This window comes from Gopherus flavomarginatus, chromosome 18 (assembly GCF_025201925.1).
Source record: "Gopherus flavomarginatus isolate rGopFla2 chromosome 18, rGopFla2.mat.asm, whole genome shotgun sequence".
In the NCBI taxonomy this organism is placed as follows: Eukaryota; Metazoa; Chordata; order Testudines; family Testudinidae; genus Gopherus; species Gopherus flavomarginatus.
In genome coordinates this window covers 23,878,204-23,896,857 of record NC_066634.1, presented here as the reverse complement: position 1 = coordinate 23,896,857, position 18,654 = coordinate 23,878,204, and the positions used below count along the sequence as shown (strand labels likewise).

The 18,654-nt window shown below is 48.9% G+C and overlaps 1 protein-coding gene across 11 annotated transcripts; it reads right to left on the bottom strand.

Moving 5' to 3' along the window:
• Positions 1 to 667: 667 nt before the first annotated feature.
• LOC127037161 (histone H3.3A) lies at positions 668 to 17,518 on the bottom strand. Of its 11 annotated transcripts, none has more exons than XM_050928687.1 (7): positions 17,369 to 17,518; positions 16,243 to 16,318; positions 14,560 to 14,584; positions 13,981 to 14,034; positions 3,317 to 3,475; positions 2,218 to 2,371; positions 668 to 1,357 (listed from the first exon to the last, which is right to left on the bottom strand). In XM_050928687.1, the coding sequence occupies exons 5-7, from the start codon at positions 3,442 to 3,444 to the stop codon at positions 1,229 to 1,231; spliced, it is 411 nt and encodes a 136-aa protein (XP_050784644.1). In that variant the 5' UTR covers positions 3,445 to 3,475; positions 13,981 to 14,034; positions 14,560 to 14,584; positions 16,243 to 16,318; positions 17,369 to 17,518; the 3' UTR covers positions 668 to 1,228. The 11 variants fall into 11 exon arrangements, 6 of the variants coding, with proteins under 6 accessions (XP_050784644.1, XP_050784641.1, XP_050784642.1 ...); XR_007770284.1 differs by lacking the exons at positions 668 to 1,357; positions 2,218 to 2,371; positions 3,317 to 3,475 and adding exons at positions 9,345 to 10,128; positions 11,374 to 11,493; positions 12,966 to 13,040 and having other exon boundaries at positions 17,369 to 17,496; XM_050928684.1 differs by lacking the exon at positions 16,243 to 16,318 and having other exon boundaries at positions 17,369 to 17,516.
• Positions 17,519 to 18,654: the final 1,136 nt, after the last annotated feature.

The window sequence follows — 18,654 nt, the reverse complement described above, 5'->3', positions numbered from 1 at the left end:
GGCCTACATGAAACATGACCGCTGAAATAGTGGAGGCGTTTAAACGTACACTGCAATTCTAAATCACCGTCTTCTCCAAGGGCTGTTAAAATGAGGGCTTATCTATCAGCGTTCAATAACCCCTGCACTTACCGGTTAGATGGCACCCTTCAAAGCAAGGAGCCCAAAGCATTTCAGAAACATTAGCTAAGCGGCACAGAGTTACCAGTGAGGAGATAAACAGATAGTTTCGCTGTGCCAAAGGTCATGACAAGTCAGCCCAAGAATGCAGGAGTCCTGAGGCCCTGCCTTCTGTATCCCACTGCATGAAGTAAACACTACGACGGGAAAAGGGAGGGTGGGTGGGGGTTCTTTCCTCTGTATCCTGAAGCCAAATTGCAGGATATGGTGTCACATCAACTGGATAGGCTGTCTCTTAGCTGGAGCAGGGACCCGGGATTCCAGACTCCTGGGTGTTATTTTTGGTTCTGCCACTGGCTTGCTGTGATTTTGGGCCAGTCACTTACAACAGACTAATGCTCCCAGAAGAACTTGGAGATCCTTAAAGGATTTACAGAACTTTGGATATCGTGTCAGCACAAGGTAAGTTGCTTTGATTTACTGAAGGGCACGACATACACATCAATCCTAGTGCGACAGCAAATACAAGATTAAGGAAGCAAAAAGGTTATTGTTCAACATTTATTTCTTTTTTTTGTTCCCACCACAAGGTGAAGAAACCTGATACTTACAAAGGTCCAAGTCACATTTCACAAGACAGATGGAAATAAGAAAACAAGTTTAAATATCATGCCCATTCTAAATACAAAGGAAAAAAAGAAATCAAATAATGAAAAATATAGTGTAGCGTGATCTTTTGCAGATATCTTTTTACAAACCGAAGACCAAAAGCTCCTTATGTTATACCTAAATCTACTTAAGTTTTGTATATAAAACCAGATATTTCAAAAATGTTTCCCCCTTGTTTTATATTTTTTTTTGCAATTCTGAAAAAAAGTTTACAAAAACAAAAAAAAAAAAAAATCCAAGTCTTGTAAATTTCTTAATTTGTTTTTTGCTTGTACATTATGAACAATCTGATTCAACTCTCCTGATCGCTTACATCCTACTAAGATAGCTTATAACATCTCCCCGTGTCCTAGCCACTACAAACAGGAGTAGGAAAAAAACAAACAAACCTAGAGTCTACTCTAATACACTGTGTGAGCGGATATCGGCTGCCAATGAGTTAAGCCCGCTCGCCGCGGATACGACGTGCCAGCTGGATGTCTTTTGGCATGATGGTGACTCTTTTGGCGTGGATTGCACACAAGTTGGTGTCTTCAAAGAGACCCACGAGATAAGCCTCACTGGCTTCCTACCAAGGAAAAACCACAACAGAAGTAACAGCTCGATTTGTTTCGCAACAGTCTCTTTAGGAGGCATCAAAATGCTCCCATCGTACTGAGGGCCAGATTTTTCCTGCTGCTCCCTGCTGTCTATTTGGTCCTTTATTCTGATGTCTAAAGAGGGGAGGGGAGGGCCTTAGTGCTCTTGAAAAACTGGCCCTACATGCTTAGCACCTACCCAACTGTGTGTGCCTCAAGGGCTTCCCAATTGTCAGTTGAACCCCATTTGGCAGGTAAGGAAAACAATTCAGAGCCCCCAAATTTGCGCCCCACCCATCTACACTAGTGAGCAGCATAGTGTCAAACGTGGCAGCTCTTTTTAACACTACGTGCTCAACACCCCCACGCCAGTGGCTTTGAGACGTGGATGCTTTCCCCTGCCACGAGTGAGTGGATTAAGAGCACAGTCATAATAAGCAGTTACATTTCCGCAGCACCTTTCCTCCCCATGGAACTCTAAGCACTTTAGGGGGCACTTATTGACAGAGCAGCTGAGCACTGCAGCAGCCATTGATGTTAGTCTCTCTCCTCTGCCTGTACACACACACCACTGGGATGCAGTCGCCTCTCGAGGCGAAAGCGGTAATCTGTGGACATCAACGGGGAATTCAGATTCTACATTCTGAAGCCAGAGGCTCTGAGCAGCAGAGGTATGTTTTGCAGCTCACTCTCAAGATGAGCACGTGCCTCCATCTTTAATTTCTATAGATTTGATGACTGCAAAGCAGGTTGGGCTCACTCTTTGGAAGGTACTTCCCAACTGTCTGGGGGCAAGTTAGATAGGTTTCATTCTGTCTGCCCAGCAGGGAAGAGGGACAAAGTTGCCTACCTGCAGGGCTCCGATGGCCGCACTCTGGAACCGCAGATCCGTCTTGAAGTCCTGAGCGATTTCACGGACCAGACGCTGGAACGGGAGTTTGCGAATCAGCAGCTCAGTAGATTTCTGGTACCGCCGGATCTCTCGAAGGGCCACAGTGCCAGGCCTGGAAGAGATTTCAAAGACATAACCTAAAGGGCTCAGAATTTAACCCCCATGCTCCCAGCCACACTCAGACATCAGAGTGCCAAGGACTGCAGACAGAACTCCCTTCTCCTCTGTAAGTGTCTCAGGCGTACCCAAGAGGAGTGTCTCGCGCTCTCTCTCTCTCTCACACACACACACAGCTTGCCCTGCCACAGTCTCTGGGGACAAAGAGGACTCCCTGGTTGTTAAGCTGGCCTATTTCACTGGTGTTAATTTCACAAACTTTCCTTTAAAAAACAAAACGCAGTATTGAAAGGGGATCAACAAAGTTGACAGCCCCTAATATTAGACCACAGGTACGTCTCAAGCTTTTTAAGAACTTTAGCAGTTCCTTCCAAACAAGGACTGGAACAACGATGAAATCTCAACCTTTGCGCAGGTGCCCTATCAAACATGGGTTGCTGAGCTCGCTACAAGCGCCTTTGTATGCATGTGTTTGTCCCTTCTGTTTTAATAAGCCAGCCGAGAGGATAATATTTTATAAAACTATTCACTACAAATAATTATTTATTATTTGTCATTACAGTAGCCACTCAGAACCCTGATCTCAGTCGAGACCTCTTTGGGCTCAGACCCCTACATACCCATCGTGAGAGGCTGTCCCTCCTCTGAAGAGCTTACATGCTAAGCAGATGAGCCTGGCAAAGGATGGGGGGAAATCAAGGCACAGAGAAGGGAAGCAACTTCCCCAAGGTCACACCAGCAGATCAGTGGCATAACTGGCAGAAAGAACTCCAGTTCAGGAGTCTGAATCCCTAACTACTAGCCCATCCTCCCTCGCACATCGTACATAAGAATTAAGGCTATGATATATATCACGTTTTTTTTTCTTACAATGGCAAACTGCAGAACTCCCCTTTACGTCTCTCACGCACACTAGAAGAGAAAGCGTGACTCCAAGTACCTGTAACGATGAGGTTTCTTCACTCCCCCAGTGGAGGGTGCACTTTTCCTGGCTGCTTTGGTGGCCAGTTGCTTCCGGGGGGCTTTCCCACCAGTGGACTTACGAGCAGTCTGCTTGGTACGGGCCATTCTGGATGGTCTTCAGTGCAGAAGAAATCTGCTAAAAAGAAAAAGAGGGGAAGGGGAAAAAATCAGTTTAACCTTTTCAAGGACAGCTTGACCTGGTATCGCGTCACATCACTCCCTGTGTGACCTACAAGTCACTAAGCCAATGTGGCTCCCTACGTAAAATGGAGCTAGTCACATGGCCCTGTCTTCCCAGGGTGTTGGGAGGAGGAATATATTGATGACTGAGATGCTCAGATGCTATGGTAACCCTAGAGGTCGCCATATAAATGTTTAGGAACATTTCTGGCACTATATTGGGAGGGGGGGCGGGGGAGAAATAGTACCAGAAAATCCCTGAAAAGCTTTTGCTAATTCCACAATTGCTCACTCCAAATTACTTCGTTTATAACTAGAGTGTCACAGACGAACCTGTGTTTTGTTTCTGCTGTAATATAAAATGATCATTTCAGTCAGTAACCTGATTTGCCCAGCATGGAAGAGGAGGAGAAGTGTCTTCCCAGCTCTGGAGAAGGATGGGGTCTAATGGTTAGAACTAGGAGCCAGGACTCCTGGGTTCTATTCCCAGCATGGGAAGGCAGCAGGATCCAGTGATTACATTAGGAAGTGGGTCTGGGAGCCAGGACTGCTCCTGGGTTCTAGTCCCAGGTCTGGCAAACAACCAGGGGCTAGTGCATTAAGGTGGGAGGGATTTACAGTCAGGATTCTTGGGTTCTTTTCCTCTCCTTCATCTGCAGTTGCCAGTTTTTGCACAGACCCACAGGTGACATTTCCCAACAGTAAGAAAAAGTCACTGATTTCCTCGCTGAGGCTCCCCGTCGATCAGTGGCACCAGTTGCAGGGAGGAAGGAACCTGCTGCCCCGATCGCTCAGAAACAGGGCAGGGAGACATGTCGGGCTGGGGAAGTGAAGGCAGCGGAGGGAGCCCGCTGGGAATGGCCTGAGTGAGTCTGGAAAAGGGATCGTTGTGCGGAGGGTCATCCTGGCTGGCAGCGAACATGCAGTGTGGGGGAAAGGTTACAAAAAGCAAGGAGGGGCCATCAGCCGTTCATGGAGCGGAGGCTGCTCTGGGACCGAAACGAGCGATATCCCTGAAAAGGAGAGATCTGGCCTCAGAGCTGGCTCGGTGCCACGTGAGACCCCGCCGAGGTGCCAGTTCTACACCAGCGCCATCTCGATGGCCACCAGGCCGAAGCCACTACCACTGTGGCAACCAGGCGCCATGGCGATGGCGCCAAGAACAATAGCAACCCCACACCAAATTGCACCATGGCATCCCGCCTCCATGGCCAATATGGCAGACCTTAAAGAGCCACCAGAGGCTGCTTTAAAGAGAACCCAGGAGTCCTAGCTCCCAGTCCCCACCCCAGTTTGCCCTCTTTATCCACATAAAGTGTTTAAAAAAAAGACTACATCTTCCAGAAGCCTTTGCGCCATGTCTGGGCTTCATTGGCTAACTAGAGTCAGGTGACCTTCCCCAGGCTAACTGAAGCTTTCTCCCGATTGGCCAGCATCGCCAGCCAGCAGGTATGTAACCTGACAAGAGAGAGAGGTAGAGCCGCGAAGCCTCCTCGATGATTGACGCGGCTCATGACCAATCGACCTCGGGGCTGCCTCAGGGGCCTCCAGCCAATCAGCGCGGCCACCATGCCCTCGCACCGCCCGACCAATGAGCTGCAGGATACAGACGGAAGGCGGGACTTACGTGGTAGAAGGGGCTCCTCAGACGATCTCGGTTTCTACTCACCCCCCTTTTTTTCGAACGAGGGGGAAGCCCGGGTACAGGGGTGTCTCGCGCCTCCCTGTTACCTGTGGGTCTGGCTCGCGCCCCTCACTGCAGCGACCGTTGGAGCCGTTGGGAGTCCCGCGCCGCGCTCGCGCTGCTCTCGCTCCCTTCCCGCCTTTCCCGCCAGCCCCAGCAGAAAATGGCGGGTTCCCCGGCTGGGCTATTTAACCATCATGCAATGGGGCAGAGGGGAGGGGAGGGGAGGTCAGCTGAGGTGAACCAGGCTCTGTGGGCGCCATCTTGTGAGCTGGCCCTGCTTCCACCCCAGTCACAGGGCTGGCAATGAGGAGCCTGCCTTTAACCACACACCCTATTGCATTTTATGCCCCTTGCATGAGCATTAAGACTTCCCTCTAGTCAGGCTAAACCCTTGGCATGTGTCATGCCAACCTTGCCTGTGTTTAACATGTAAAATCTCTGGCACAAAGTCACGCCAAGTGCCTCCCGCCACATGGGTCACACCAAACTGTGCCTACATGTAACACGCCAAAGCTCTGGAATGCATCATGCCAACCTTGCCTACATGTAACACAGTAAACTTCTGTTACAAGTCATGCCAAGCGCCCCCCCCAGCATGCATCTTGCCTACATGTAACATGTGAAACCCCTGGCACGTCATACCAAGTGCCTCCCCCATGTGTGTCATGCCAACCTTCCCTACATGTAACATGCCAACCCCTCCCCCCGCATATTCACACCAACCTTTCTAATATATAACATGTCAAGGCCCTTGCAGAAGCTTTGGCAACGCCTTCCCGTGCACATATTATATCAAGCCCTTTGCACTAGCCATATGAACCTCCTCGTATAAGGTGACCATATGTCCTGATTTTATAGGGACAGTCCTGATTTGTGGGTCCTTTTCTTATATAGGCTCCTATTACCCCCCACCCCGTCCCGATTTTTCACATTTGCTGTCTGGTCACCCTACGTATGACCCATGCCAAATCATGCCAACTAGCCAATATGTCACTATAAAACTCTCACATAAGTCACATCTACCCCCTGCATGAGCCATGACCAGTGAGGTTGACACCCATGTAACGTCAATAGCCTATCACCAGTCACATCAAGTAGGGCTGGTGCAAATTTTACAGTTTTCCCTACACCAAGACACTGTCAATGTTATGCCAACTTTCCCTATCACAAGTCACATCAACTGGTGCTGATGCCAAAATCACATTATCTGAGTACCTAGACAGCTAGGTGCTTTAGAGAGGATAATTAACTAGTCACTGCCACCCTATTATCTCAGGTAAGAGACCTCCTGTATATGGTACCCTTGGAGATGTTTTTAGATAGGACTTCACTTTTCCCATATGCTCGTCTCTCTCTGAGTTGATGGTTTCATTGACTGCTAGCTGGAGAAGTGTCTGCATTGTGACCGTCCCCTCACTGAGGCTCAGTAACAAGGAGCAAAGGGAGAACGGGCTGTGAAGACTGACTTCTCCTCTAACCCTTAGTACCTGTCCCTCCAGGGCTGTGGTGAGGTTGTTCACCCCGCCACTGCCTGGGCTGTACTGGTTCTAGGGGATGAACAGTGCTTTAGGATGCAAGGTTGTCAAGCTGGTACCATTCTTAAGCAACAAGTTAACTATCCAAAAAATACTGCATAGCTGAAGGTCCGTAAACTTTGACACCCAGAGGGGTCATGGGGAAATCTTCAGTCTTAAGGCCCAATCATGCAGACATGTTTAACTTTGCTGCCATGAGCAGTCCTCTCAACTTCAACTACTAGTTGCTTTAGTGAAGCATATGCAAACAGTGTTTGCAAGATGGGAGCCTCAGAAGTATGATCAGAGGAATGTAGGGTTGTAAGGGACCTCAAGAGGTCATATCTAGCCCGTCCACGTGCACTGAAGTAGACTGAATTATACCTAGACCATCCCTGACGGGGATTTGTCCAACCTGTTCTTAAAAACCCTCCAGTGATGGTGACTCCACAACCTCCCTGGGTCACCTGCTCCAGTGCCTAACTATACTTTGCATTAGAAAGTTTGCCCTAGTATCCAATGTGACTCTCCCTTGCTACAAATTAAGCCAATTACTTCTTGTCCTGACCTCAGTGGTTATGAAGAACAATGGATCACTTTCAAAAGATGTTCAGCTGTAGATGGTGTTAAACATAAGGAAGCTCTTTGAGGTACAAATATTTCCTATTGTGTGAGTGTGAAATGCCCAATGTAACGGGGCCCTGTTCTTGGGCAGCACATCCAGCTGGGCCTCCATTTGCACTTGGATAACCCACAAAGCTCAGCCTACATGAGCAATAAAGCGTGCGGCCTTCTTGTAAAAGAGATCACCAGTACAAACTCAATTACAGCAGAGGATGGATGGGAGTGGTTGCATGATCCAGTTTTGCTCAAACTGGACTAAAGCCCACTGTTACTAGACAACTCAAAACTCATTCTGATACCTCATTCTTCAAAGATAGGAGCCCTAAATGCAGAGTCCATCTCTCCCTGAGTGTTTCTACAGTAGCCCAGCACAGTTGGGAATCTGATGCTGCCTGGACTCCCCAGGGCACTGCCCCAATAGAAATAAACCATGAATTCCTAGATTTGTCCTGCAAAGATATTCAGAAAACCACCACCAGGAAATCGCTAATTTATACTACTTGCATTTATCATTGTGGGCACCAGGGGGCACAGCTGTATGTTTTCACCCTCACCAGAGTTGCTAAAAAACTACTAAATGTATATTTAGACAAAGTACTAAATGTAGTTTAATCAATTTTTAATAAAATTGATTAGTCCTTCCATATCATCCCCTCTGACTCTTGGAACACTACAAACATTACTGAAATTTGACCTCAGCTGCTCCTGGGAAGGTAGATATTACAGATGAGGAATGAGAGATAGAGGGGATGTTACAATGCAAGTCTGGCATAACTGGGACTAGAACCTCTGTTGTTTTAGGCCTGAAACATAAAACCACTGGTTTTCCTTTTAAGACTTCCTTTTAAAAAGGAGCGTTCTGATTGACAAAACATCTGAATTAAGACCACCCCCAAGGTGCGTTATCTTAAACTATTTTCATATAGGAGACATTGGTGACGTGAGAGAACTTATTTACAATTAGCTCCACTCTACTAGAAATCTGGGGGCTCTGAGCTAATCCCTAAGCACTACAGAGAGGGTCATGGGTTCCTAGGCTCCACACATTAAATCAGGTCAATTGTGGAAGAACAAAAACAGGCTTGTTGGATTAAAGGGTAAAATTATTACAAAAAGCAGCATTTGGAGAGGTAAGGAGAGGGCATCAAGTTGTCATGGCAATAGAAGGTCAGAGCTTTAAATAAGTCTCACCCTATGCACTAGAGACCTCTTACTAGCCTGGTCTCAGAGGATTTACTCCTTTACTGGTTACTTACAAGAGTTGTTTCATAATAGGTACAAATTACAGGGGTAACTTAGGCCAAGCTGATTTAAAAGATTAATGGAGGTTTATTTTAGCATTAATGAAAATGAGACTAAGAACATATTGGCATAGGGTAGGCATTGTGCACACTGTTCGTGTACTTCAGTCCCCATTTACAGCCATCTCTGCTAGTACTTCTCCCACTCTCCATCCCAGTTCTCCCCTGCTCCACAATCTTAACTTGCAGCACCCTATGCTACCGTAGCCTGAAGCAGAGAGCAGAAAAAAATCACAATACAGAATTGGCCTGCAAATGCCACCAGTTTTCCTGTTTCAAGGTTTGGGGGACTGTGGCTCAAAGCCATTGTAACAAGACCCTGGAAGATGTGGCAGGAGGAGAATTTTGAGGTCACAAAAAGCAAGGTCCTGCCTGCTTTAGAAGTATCCACTGCTTAGCTGGGACATCTCGCTATGAGCCCCACTACTGAGGTTGCAAAGAAGTCTTGAAAGATGAAAGGCCACATCAGGCTTGCTGGAGTGGAGTGTGTGGATGGAAGACGCTCAGTAGGTGTGGATATAGGACCTGGAATGCTGCTTTCATGATAGTCACACTGCATTGAAGCATTAGACCACTTGCAGCTTCTTTTGGAGTATTGATATAGAAGAATTATACCTCATATTGCAAGGGAACAGATTCTGCTTTTGCTGTGTGTTTGGTCAGTCAGCAAGCACTAGAAAGAATCTACTACACAACCAGTTTACGACTTTCATTATTTTATTTGACAGACACCTTTCTGAAGTGCAACAAAAGTTAATCATACAAAGTTAAAAAAACCAGAAAGTTTTGCAACACTAAGTGATTCTTGAAGGAGGAAGTGCATATCACGATTCAGAAATACCAAGATTTAGAGGTTACATTTTGTGAGCAAAAGCCACTGCCCAGCTGGGACATCTCAATGCAATTTGTCAGGACTGCATCAAGGTTCTGCAGAAGAGGGGAAAACTGTTTCAACAGTTTAAGAAAATGTTGGGATTTTTATAAATCCCGAGTTTTAATTTAAACAGACTATTGCGCCATTTGTTGAAACATTTTCTCATTTCCCGCTCAGTTCCCCCCATACCTGACAATGAGCTGTGTAATTCCTCTTCCCACACTAATGGGATTCCCAGATGGTGACCGTCTCTTACCGGAAGCCTTCATCCCAGCAACCCCAGGCAAAGAGCTTCTTGGTGCGATATCAGCACTAAGACAGATTTCTCTGTGAGGCTGAACAGTGAAACTCACTCAATTACTCAAAGTTAGAGGCTCCTTAATGGCACAGTGATATAACAGGGCACGTTAGAGGGGCCGTTTCAACTCTAGACGGGCATTGCGTACAGATATAAAGCATGCCAAAGCACAGAGCTTGATCCTCATCTGCCTTTGTTCAGACCGGAATCCTGCGCAAAAATTTCTGGGAACGGCCACACGTCAGGGGACATTTCGGCAACTCCTGTCATCAAGCGCTCGGCCAAACTGAACGAAGCAAATGCTCATCAAGCTAGAGGAAGAGAAGGAACGTATACAGTTAAACTAGAATTTTAAAAATAAAAAAAACTGGACTAAGTGCAAAGAAGGGCTACTAGGATGATCAGGAGTTGGAGAGCCCATCCTAGGAGAGGAGATGGAAAGAGCTTGGCTTGTTTAGCCTAGCCAAGTGAAGGCTGAGAGGGGAAAAATCTGATTGCTCTCTCTAAATAGGTCAGGATGTGGTGGGGAAAAACACCAGAAGAGCTGCTGAAGCTCAAGGACATTACTGGCACAAGAACAAACGGCTACAAGTTGATTGTGAATACATTTAGGCTAGAAATGAGAAGGTTCCTAACCATCAGAGGCGTGAGGGTCTGGAACAGCCTCCCAAACTGAGCAGTAAGCGCAAGCTAGTTTGAAGATGGAGACTGATAAATTTAGGTACAGAATTCTATGCTGGAGCCGTCTGACAGCAGAGGATGGAAGGCTCAGAAAGGACCTTTCCAGTCTGATGCACCTGAAGCAGCAGCTACTGCTGTTAACCCTGCATGCTGCAATACAGTGTGAGTGTAACAGTGCCCTCTAGTGTTTAAATAAAAGCACTCTAGACAAACCCAACACAACGGCCCACACAGAGGACAAGAGACCTCCTAGAACTAATTAAGGAACAGTCCTCAAGTATGAGTGTGGGGGTAGGGTTGAGGGGTGCATTTTGGGATCTAGCAGACCAGGATGCTAGCCTTGGTTCTGGATTTACAAGCAGGTGAGTCTGCTTTCAGTACCACCAGAATTCACAGCACCTCAGCCCACCAGAACCACGCTTCTTTTCTGACCCCTTTTGCCAAGTTAATTCCATGAGGAGTCTGACTCTTTTGCCTCCCATTAATGCTCTGCCCTGCTGGTGATAGCCAGCATAACCAGAGTGGCTGGGAGCTTTAGGATTTGCAGCATTACAGCATTTTAACATGGAGCCTTCCCTGGTGTTTCTTGTCTATGTATATAGGCTGGAATGCAGCCATTTCTGGGGTGAAACACAACAGCTGCTCCAGGACTCAGCATACTGCGGTTAGGGGAGGAAGATTAAGTTCTGACCAACCATAACATGCCAAGTCCTTGCTCTTTCGGGTGCCCCATCATATTTATAATACCCGTGCCAAGGGGGATAAAACCTGGGTTAAAGGTCTCCTTCTAAAAAGCCACATGCAGCAAGGCTCCGTTTATCCAAGGAGGAAGGGTTGAGCCAGCGCTACTGGGATAGCCAGACCCACCACCTTACCTGTGCTATGTAGGGAGCCGCCGATGCATTCTGCTGTTCCTATCCCAAAGCCAACGCCTCTTTAATGGCTGCCACAATCTTGGCAAGCTTGGTGCCATTATCCACAAATCCATCCCCGTTCTGCCAGAGAGCAGCCAGTTAGCAAGGGGGCAGCTGAATCCACTCTCCTCCTCCTCCTCCTCCCCCCCACCTCCCGGCTAGGCATACCCCATAAGGCTAAAAAGTCAGAGCATGTTTGCCAGAAGCTGGGGATGGGCGACAGGATGGATCACTTGGCGATTCCCTGTTCTGTTCATTCCCTCTGGGGCACCTGGCATTGGCCACTGTTGGCCGACAGCAAACTGGGCTAGATGGACCTTTGGTCTGACCCAGTCTGGCTGTTTTAAGGCTTCTTCAGTTCTCCAGGGTGACACAGCCACTGATGGTGTCCAGAGTTATGCCCCCGGAGAGTTCCACTATTTAAGAGCATTCCTCGCAAGACACCTTCTACTTAGGCACTCATATCACTGCCAAGAAGCTGTGACAGGACAGCAGCACCAGGACTGGAGGGACAATGCATTGTTTGAAAGGCAGCCTTGGAAAAACCTCACGGCTCCTCCTTGGCTACAGCAGCGAGCACAGAAAGCTTGTTTCTGCTGCTGGACCTTCCTGGCTCAAAGATCTCAGAAAAAATATTAGCTTAAAAAAAAAAGTGGGTGAAGCTTACAGCTCCTTCCCCCGCCAAGAAATATGGGCAAACACAACCCCTTCTAGAAGGTGCCACATACAGGACAGTCCAAGTTCTTAAGGATGCTGCAGGAGCCTGATGGACACAGAACTCAACAGTTCTGCCACCTCAAAGAGACACTTGACAGTAGAAGTACTCTTAATGTAGGACCGGCTGCTCTAATCTCCCCAGCCCCCAGGACCTGCAGCACCAGCAGCTGCAAGAGCCAACAGCTATTTTAGCATCAATGAAGTTTTCCAAGGAGCTGTATTTTCCTCCTGTGAAGGCTGGCAGCAGTGGCTGCTAATAAGCCATTTCAGTTTGCCACCCTGGAGATAAAGGGTGCAGGTTTCATCCATCACTGAAATGCAGCTATCTTTGAGGTGGAAAGTGGCAGCTGTTGGAGGGGAAGGGCAGGGAAGAAGAGAATAAAACCACAGCCTGTATCCTACTGCAACTGCAGAGGAAGTTTAGGGAGTCAAGTTAAGTTTAACAGGGCATCGGGTAACACTTGCATGCCCAGCGAGTGGGCTAGTAGAAGTCAGTGGCCAATGTCTGTTTTAGGTTTCATTTCCAGCAACACTGAAGGAAGGAGTACCAACCCCTGACCCACAGCGACTGCTCCTTAGAAGCCCACACCAAACTGATCCCTGTTCAGCATGCACATTCTAAGGGGATCATTGAACAGGCTGGTACAGGACTACTGCTCCAGCTTCAATACCAGCCTCTGACTACAGATGTCAGAGCCCAGACAAGGCTCCCAGCCTTGTGCTCACAACTCATCTCTATGAAGTCTTCCTGTCTCATGTACATCACCCGCCTTGGTGACAATCAGCTGAGCAGTTCGGTTAGGAACTAGATGAGAGGGGAGGAAGAGACCACTCACCATTTTTGAATGCACCAGTTTGCCTGCAATTGTCACTTCAAACCATCCTGTGACCCGAGGGGTCCCTTCGCCACTCTAAGCAGAGAAGAGGAGTCAGTCACCTTGAGAATAACAAGCCCCAAGGGTGTCAGGGTTATTTTAAGCAGCAAGCTCTCCCCTTCATGTTAGTTCCTAGTTAGACCAACAGGAGTGCTCCCTACAGGTCTGACCAGAGAGGAGAATACATCTGCAAACAGATGTTATGAACTTGATGCAGAAACGATAGGGTGGGATTCTCTGGCCTGGGGTCATACAAGAGGTCAGACTAGATGATCATAATGGTCCCTTCTCTGGTCTTGGAATCTATTAAGTTAATTTGTATTCTAGAAGTCAGGATCCAATTGTGCCCGGTGCTGTACAAACATATCAAAGAATCCCTATCCCAAACTGTTTATAATCTAGAAGAGTATATATAGATTGAGGCGCATAAGGAAATCAGAACACAATACTAGATTGTCCAAACATCTTCAGTCCTGCAAGGACTGTTCTCCTTCCATCCTAATGCCACTCTCCATGCTTCCTTGATCAAGGCTTCCCTTACTTCTACCACACGGTGCACGCTTTGTAAGCCAACCAGCAGCAGCCCAGGGTCCGGTCAAAGCTTTCCCCATGGTTATGTTTGTGTCCATTTGCCCACCTGAGAGGTTTAACAGCTTCCCCTGAAGCATGTGGCCCTGGCCACTTTCAGAGACAAGACACTAGACTAGATGAACCATGGATCGGACAACTATGTTCCAGATTTATGCTGGACATGATGTGCTTTTAGTCCGACAGTTCTCAGTCAGGTCTCACCAGATGAGGAAGGACTTCTTTAGAGCCTCCTGCATCGCACAGTCCCACTGAGGGCAACAGGAGTTTTGACGGCACAGAACCAGAGCTTTAGAGGACATGGCTATTTCTTGGCAATGCATATTCACTGATTGGGAGTCAGACAGAGACAAAAGCTAAGTCCCCTGTACAGTCCCAGGATACTCACGATCTCCAGCTTGCCTGGGAACTGTTTTTCAAGTTCCTTCTTGAGCTGTTGATACTAGAAAGGAGAGAGAGGAAAGGCAGAACCCGGAGTTAATGCCTGATAGGTCTTCATCAGGACTCGCCCCAGCTGAATCTTGGCTCCACTGTTACTTCACACACCTAAAACAGCTGGCAACAATGCCAGCTAGTGAGCCAAGCCCCACATGGCCTGCTGTGGGTACAGGAGCCCTTTCTAGCCCAACTGCCTGCTTCCCTTCACATCAGTTTTCTCACCAGTGCAACTCCATTTATACCTCATCATGCACAGGTTCAGACAGCCCAGGCTGCCGATTGGGGACCAAAGGGGAAGGAAAAGCTCACGGTCAGGCTGGGACAAAAGGGTTGGGGATGCTTCAGGAGCAGATCCAATGAAGTGCTACAGCCCAACTTTCTCTGGAGGAGAACTTCCTCTCTTTGCAGAAGGCCAGTGACTTGGACCAAGTGCTGGGAACAGGAATGGGGTCCTGGAGCACATCAGTCCAGTTCACCGACCACCGCCAAAGTTATAACTGGAACGGAACCAAGGAATCTGAACGCTTACCTTGGGACGGTAGCCTCAGGCCCCGCTGCAGGGAGACAAAGAAGGGTTATTTCAGCAGCTAAACACTAACCAAATAAGGGACAAAGGCTGAAATTCAAACAGGAGCCGAGCTGGGAATCCCAAAACCCTGTCCAGTGCTCTGCCACAAGGCCATGCTGCCTCCAGAAGTGGTGACCTGTTGTCTTCTCTGTGGGACAAGACGCTAGATGGCAAAATGACCCCCTTTTTGAGGGCATCTCACTGGGTTTTGAGTATCAGTGTTGGTCCACAGAAAATGATAAAGTTACAAATCCCTGGAAGGGTAAAACCCCACTGAAGATGCTGATTGTTGCTAGTTGTTTTCATTAGAACCTTAAGACTGAAGTTGAGCCTTCTTGCCATGGGGTTACTTTCATCGCATTTAGATCACGTCAAGAAACAGCCAACCACTGACTTTATCCGCCCACGCTAATGGCTATTATTTGGAATAGGGCACGTATGAACTTTGCACTCGCTCCTGCTGGTGCTGGGACAAACTGGCCCCATAATCACCCTCTATCAGAGATGCAAGAGAGCAGCTGGCTGCTGAGAAAGACAGATGTCATACCAGCCCTTCCTGTATCTATTTTAGATGCACAGGCAGCAGAGAAGAGCTCTTCCAGAAGTCATTTTAGTAGGCATGGGAATGTAGGAGGAGGAACAGAAACCTCTTAGAAGATACTGTTACAGAGGGCTTGGCTACACTTGAAACTCCAAAGCGCTGCCACGGGAGCGCTCCGGCAGCAGCGCTTTGGAGTGTGGTCGCAGCGCCAGCGCTGGGAGAGAGCTCTCCCAGCGCTGCACGTACTCCACCTCCCCGTGGGGATTAGCTTGCAGCGCTGGGAGCCGCGCTCCCAGTGCTGGGGCACTGTTTACACTGGCGCTTTGCAGCGCTGTAACTTGCTGCGCTCAGGGGTGTGTTTTTTTCTACACCTGAGCGAGAAAGTTGCATCGCTGTAAAGCGCCAGTGTAGCCAAGGCCAGAGTTGACTAAACCCTAGAGTCACAGCAACTAACTGTGCAGGATAAAACCAGTTTATTGGCAAGGAGGTGGGATTTCCACCCTCTTCCTTCCCCCCCTCCCCAAGCTCCACCCCAGCTTCAGCAGTCACTTCTCACTGCTGCCCCATGGACATGGAATAACTCCTCCACTCCCGCAGCACACAAGACTTAGTATCGCTCTGGAGATTTCATTACACCAAGATAACCAGAGGATACACAGCTACCATGACTATGCACATTCTGGAAGACAGGTGAAGCAGCAAGAAGGGAGTTAGAAAGTTTAAGTCTATGGAACAAAAAGTGAGGCAGTTCAGGTCTGAGTAGAAGGAGGTGTTGAAGCCGTGCCTGGGGAGGCCAGACCCATAGGTGCATGGAGGGCTGTGGGTCATGCTTGATGGGCATGAGAGTTGTGTATATGGGAGGCCATGGGTTACTCTAGCAGAAGGAGGGGCTGCTGATCAGCACAGAGGCAGCCTGGCAGAGGATTCGCTTAGCAAAGGCTGCAGCAGGTCAGGATTAAGGTGTCTTGCACTAAGCAAGAGAAATGCCGGTCTATTTCGGGGTGGCAATACCTAGCTCGAGCTCTGGCTGACTGAATGTGGGCAGAGGTGGTGTGTTAGCTGCCACTTTGCAGCAGAAGTGCCAGATATAAACGAGGACTCACCTGACTGCCCAGAGGTGGCATTACTCCACCTACCATTCAGCCAGCACGTGCTAGGCTGTAAGCAGCTTCATTCACCCTGTGGGATAGAAGTAGCTTAATCCTCTACAACACCCATGCAGCTGTCTTTTAAAGAACTCTCAGTTTAAGCCCCAAACAGCCAAGTCAGCGGCCCAGTTACCCTCCAACCCAGTCAACTGTTCTCAAGGGGGGTGAAACCAGCATCCAGCCAGACCATTCCTGAGAGGGCAGCACAGCGTCATTCCCCCCAGTTTGTCCTGTGGCCTTCTGGCCAGCAACTACAAGGATTTACCCGAAGGCCTTGAAATCAACAGAGAACCTCCCACTGACTTCAGGGGGCTTTGGGTCAGGACCACTAAGCAACTGGGGCAAGGGAAATAAGAGTTATCCAGTCTCGCTGCTTTTAATGGATACTTTGCTGGACCAGCATGTTCCCCGCCCTAGCCTGTGGCACATTCTCTAAAATATCCTGCCCCACATCAACGCAGGGCTGGCGGATTGCGTGCATTTGTGTCACTGCAGGCAAAAAATGGCACAGCTCTCCGCTCTGTCAGAAAGTCATGGTGGGGGGTAATACATTTTATGGGACCAACTTCTGCTGGCAAGGGAGTCGAGCCTTCAGAGAAGGCAACCGGCCAACAAAACTTGCAGTGTAACAGCGGCCTAGGGTGACCAGACAGCAAGTGCAAAAAATCGGGACGGGGGTAAATCGGAGCCTATATAAGAAAAAGATCCAAATACCGGGACATCAGGTCACCCTACAGCAGCCAAACATTTTATGCAGTTTCCATCCACATGTCCCGCATCATTTGTCCTGCCTCGATTTTTGTCTGGGCGAGGCCACTCTTATAATTTGAGCCTTGCCTCCCCCCGCACCCCCGCTTTAAGGCATCTAACACCAGCACGAGAGCTGATTCCTCGGTGCCCCGCCAGGGAGGCCCATCCGTTGAAGCCAGCAAGAGAACAAAGGGGGGGGGGGGAATGGTCACTCTTTTCTCCTGCCTGGCAAGCGGCCCCTAGCACGCCGGAGCACGCGTGTTTCCTTGCTCTCCCAAGGGGCAGACGGGCCAGGTGCTGGGGCCACGCATGCATCCCCACCCCGGCTTACCAATAAACCACGCGGACTTGGACAGCCATGATTGCTGCTTCTGCAGGAGCTCGGGACTCCCTAGCCTGGAACGTTGAAACCTCGGGCGTTCCAATTTAGAACGCTGCAACGCAGCCGGTTTTAACGCCAACGTTCCGACGAGTCCATTGGCAGGAAGCAAAGGGGAGGAGACCATTTACAGCACCTTTGTTCCTCCGCACAGTAAACCTAGTCCCCTTAGCTGTTCCCTCCTCCCCCCAAAACTGGGTTCGATACCACTAGGGTCGTGTTTCGTGGGAAACGGGTCTAGAGCTGATTGCAGCGGTCCGGCAATGACACATAAGACTCCCCCTTTCTCCTTCCCGGCAGTGGTCTCGCCCCAGGCTCTCCTTGTCACTTTCTGCTGACAGGTGTAATTTACAAAGGGGAGGCGGAGAGATTCGTTGGTGCTTCCAGAACAACCATTTTAATAACGCGCAATTAGTTTAGGAAAGAAGTTTCTCCCCTCCGCTCCCCAGAGCTGGGACTTTGCCCTGAACGTACGGACAGAGGTCCAGTCCCATAACGAAAGCGTTGCAGAGAGGAGCCGATCCAATCCAGAGGCTAGGGCATTTCTCTGAAAGGGGGGAAAAGCTTTCCAGGACTTACAGATCCTTAAACTCAAGGTTTCCTAAATGAATTCCCCACAACACCTGCTCTTTCCCCACACGGCTATCAACGCGGAATTTCTGGGCCAGGGCCTGGGCACACACAGACCTCCAACCAGTCCTGTGTTTGGCTGGACTGTCCTGCCTTGACCCCACAACCCCCCCGTCCACTGTGAGGGCAAAGAAATCCTCAGCTGGTTAGAGAAGGCACAACTTTCTCTCCCAACCCCTCCTACCTTCACTGGGAGGAGAGGGCATATCAAGGAGACTAGGATGAGCCCTAGCTGGCCATGACAAGCCAGTGGATTTGAGAACAGCCCTCAGGCTGCTCCACATTACTGGCCGCAGGATCAAGGCAGATGGAAATGTAGCATAAAGTCACCTTTGTCACAAGGCCGGAAGGGACCGCCAGATCAGCTGGTCTGACCTGCTTATCACAGGCCACCAACACCACCTGCCTGCTAAACCCAACGACTGACATTAGTCTCCACTCAGGCATGCCAAGTTCATAGCAGAGCCTCTGATTGAACTTCGATCACCAGAGTCCCAGCCCAGTACCTTAACCACAAAATGAGGCTTCTCTCTATGTCGCATCTTCAATTTGATTGTAGGTTGTCTGGGGCAGGGACCAAGTATGAGCTCCCAGCATGCTTTTGGGTG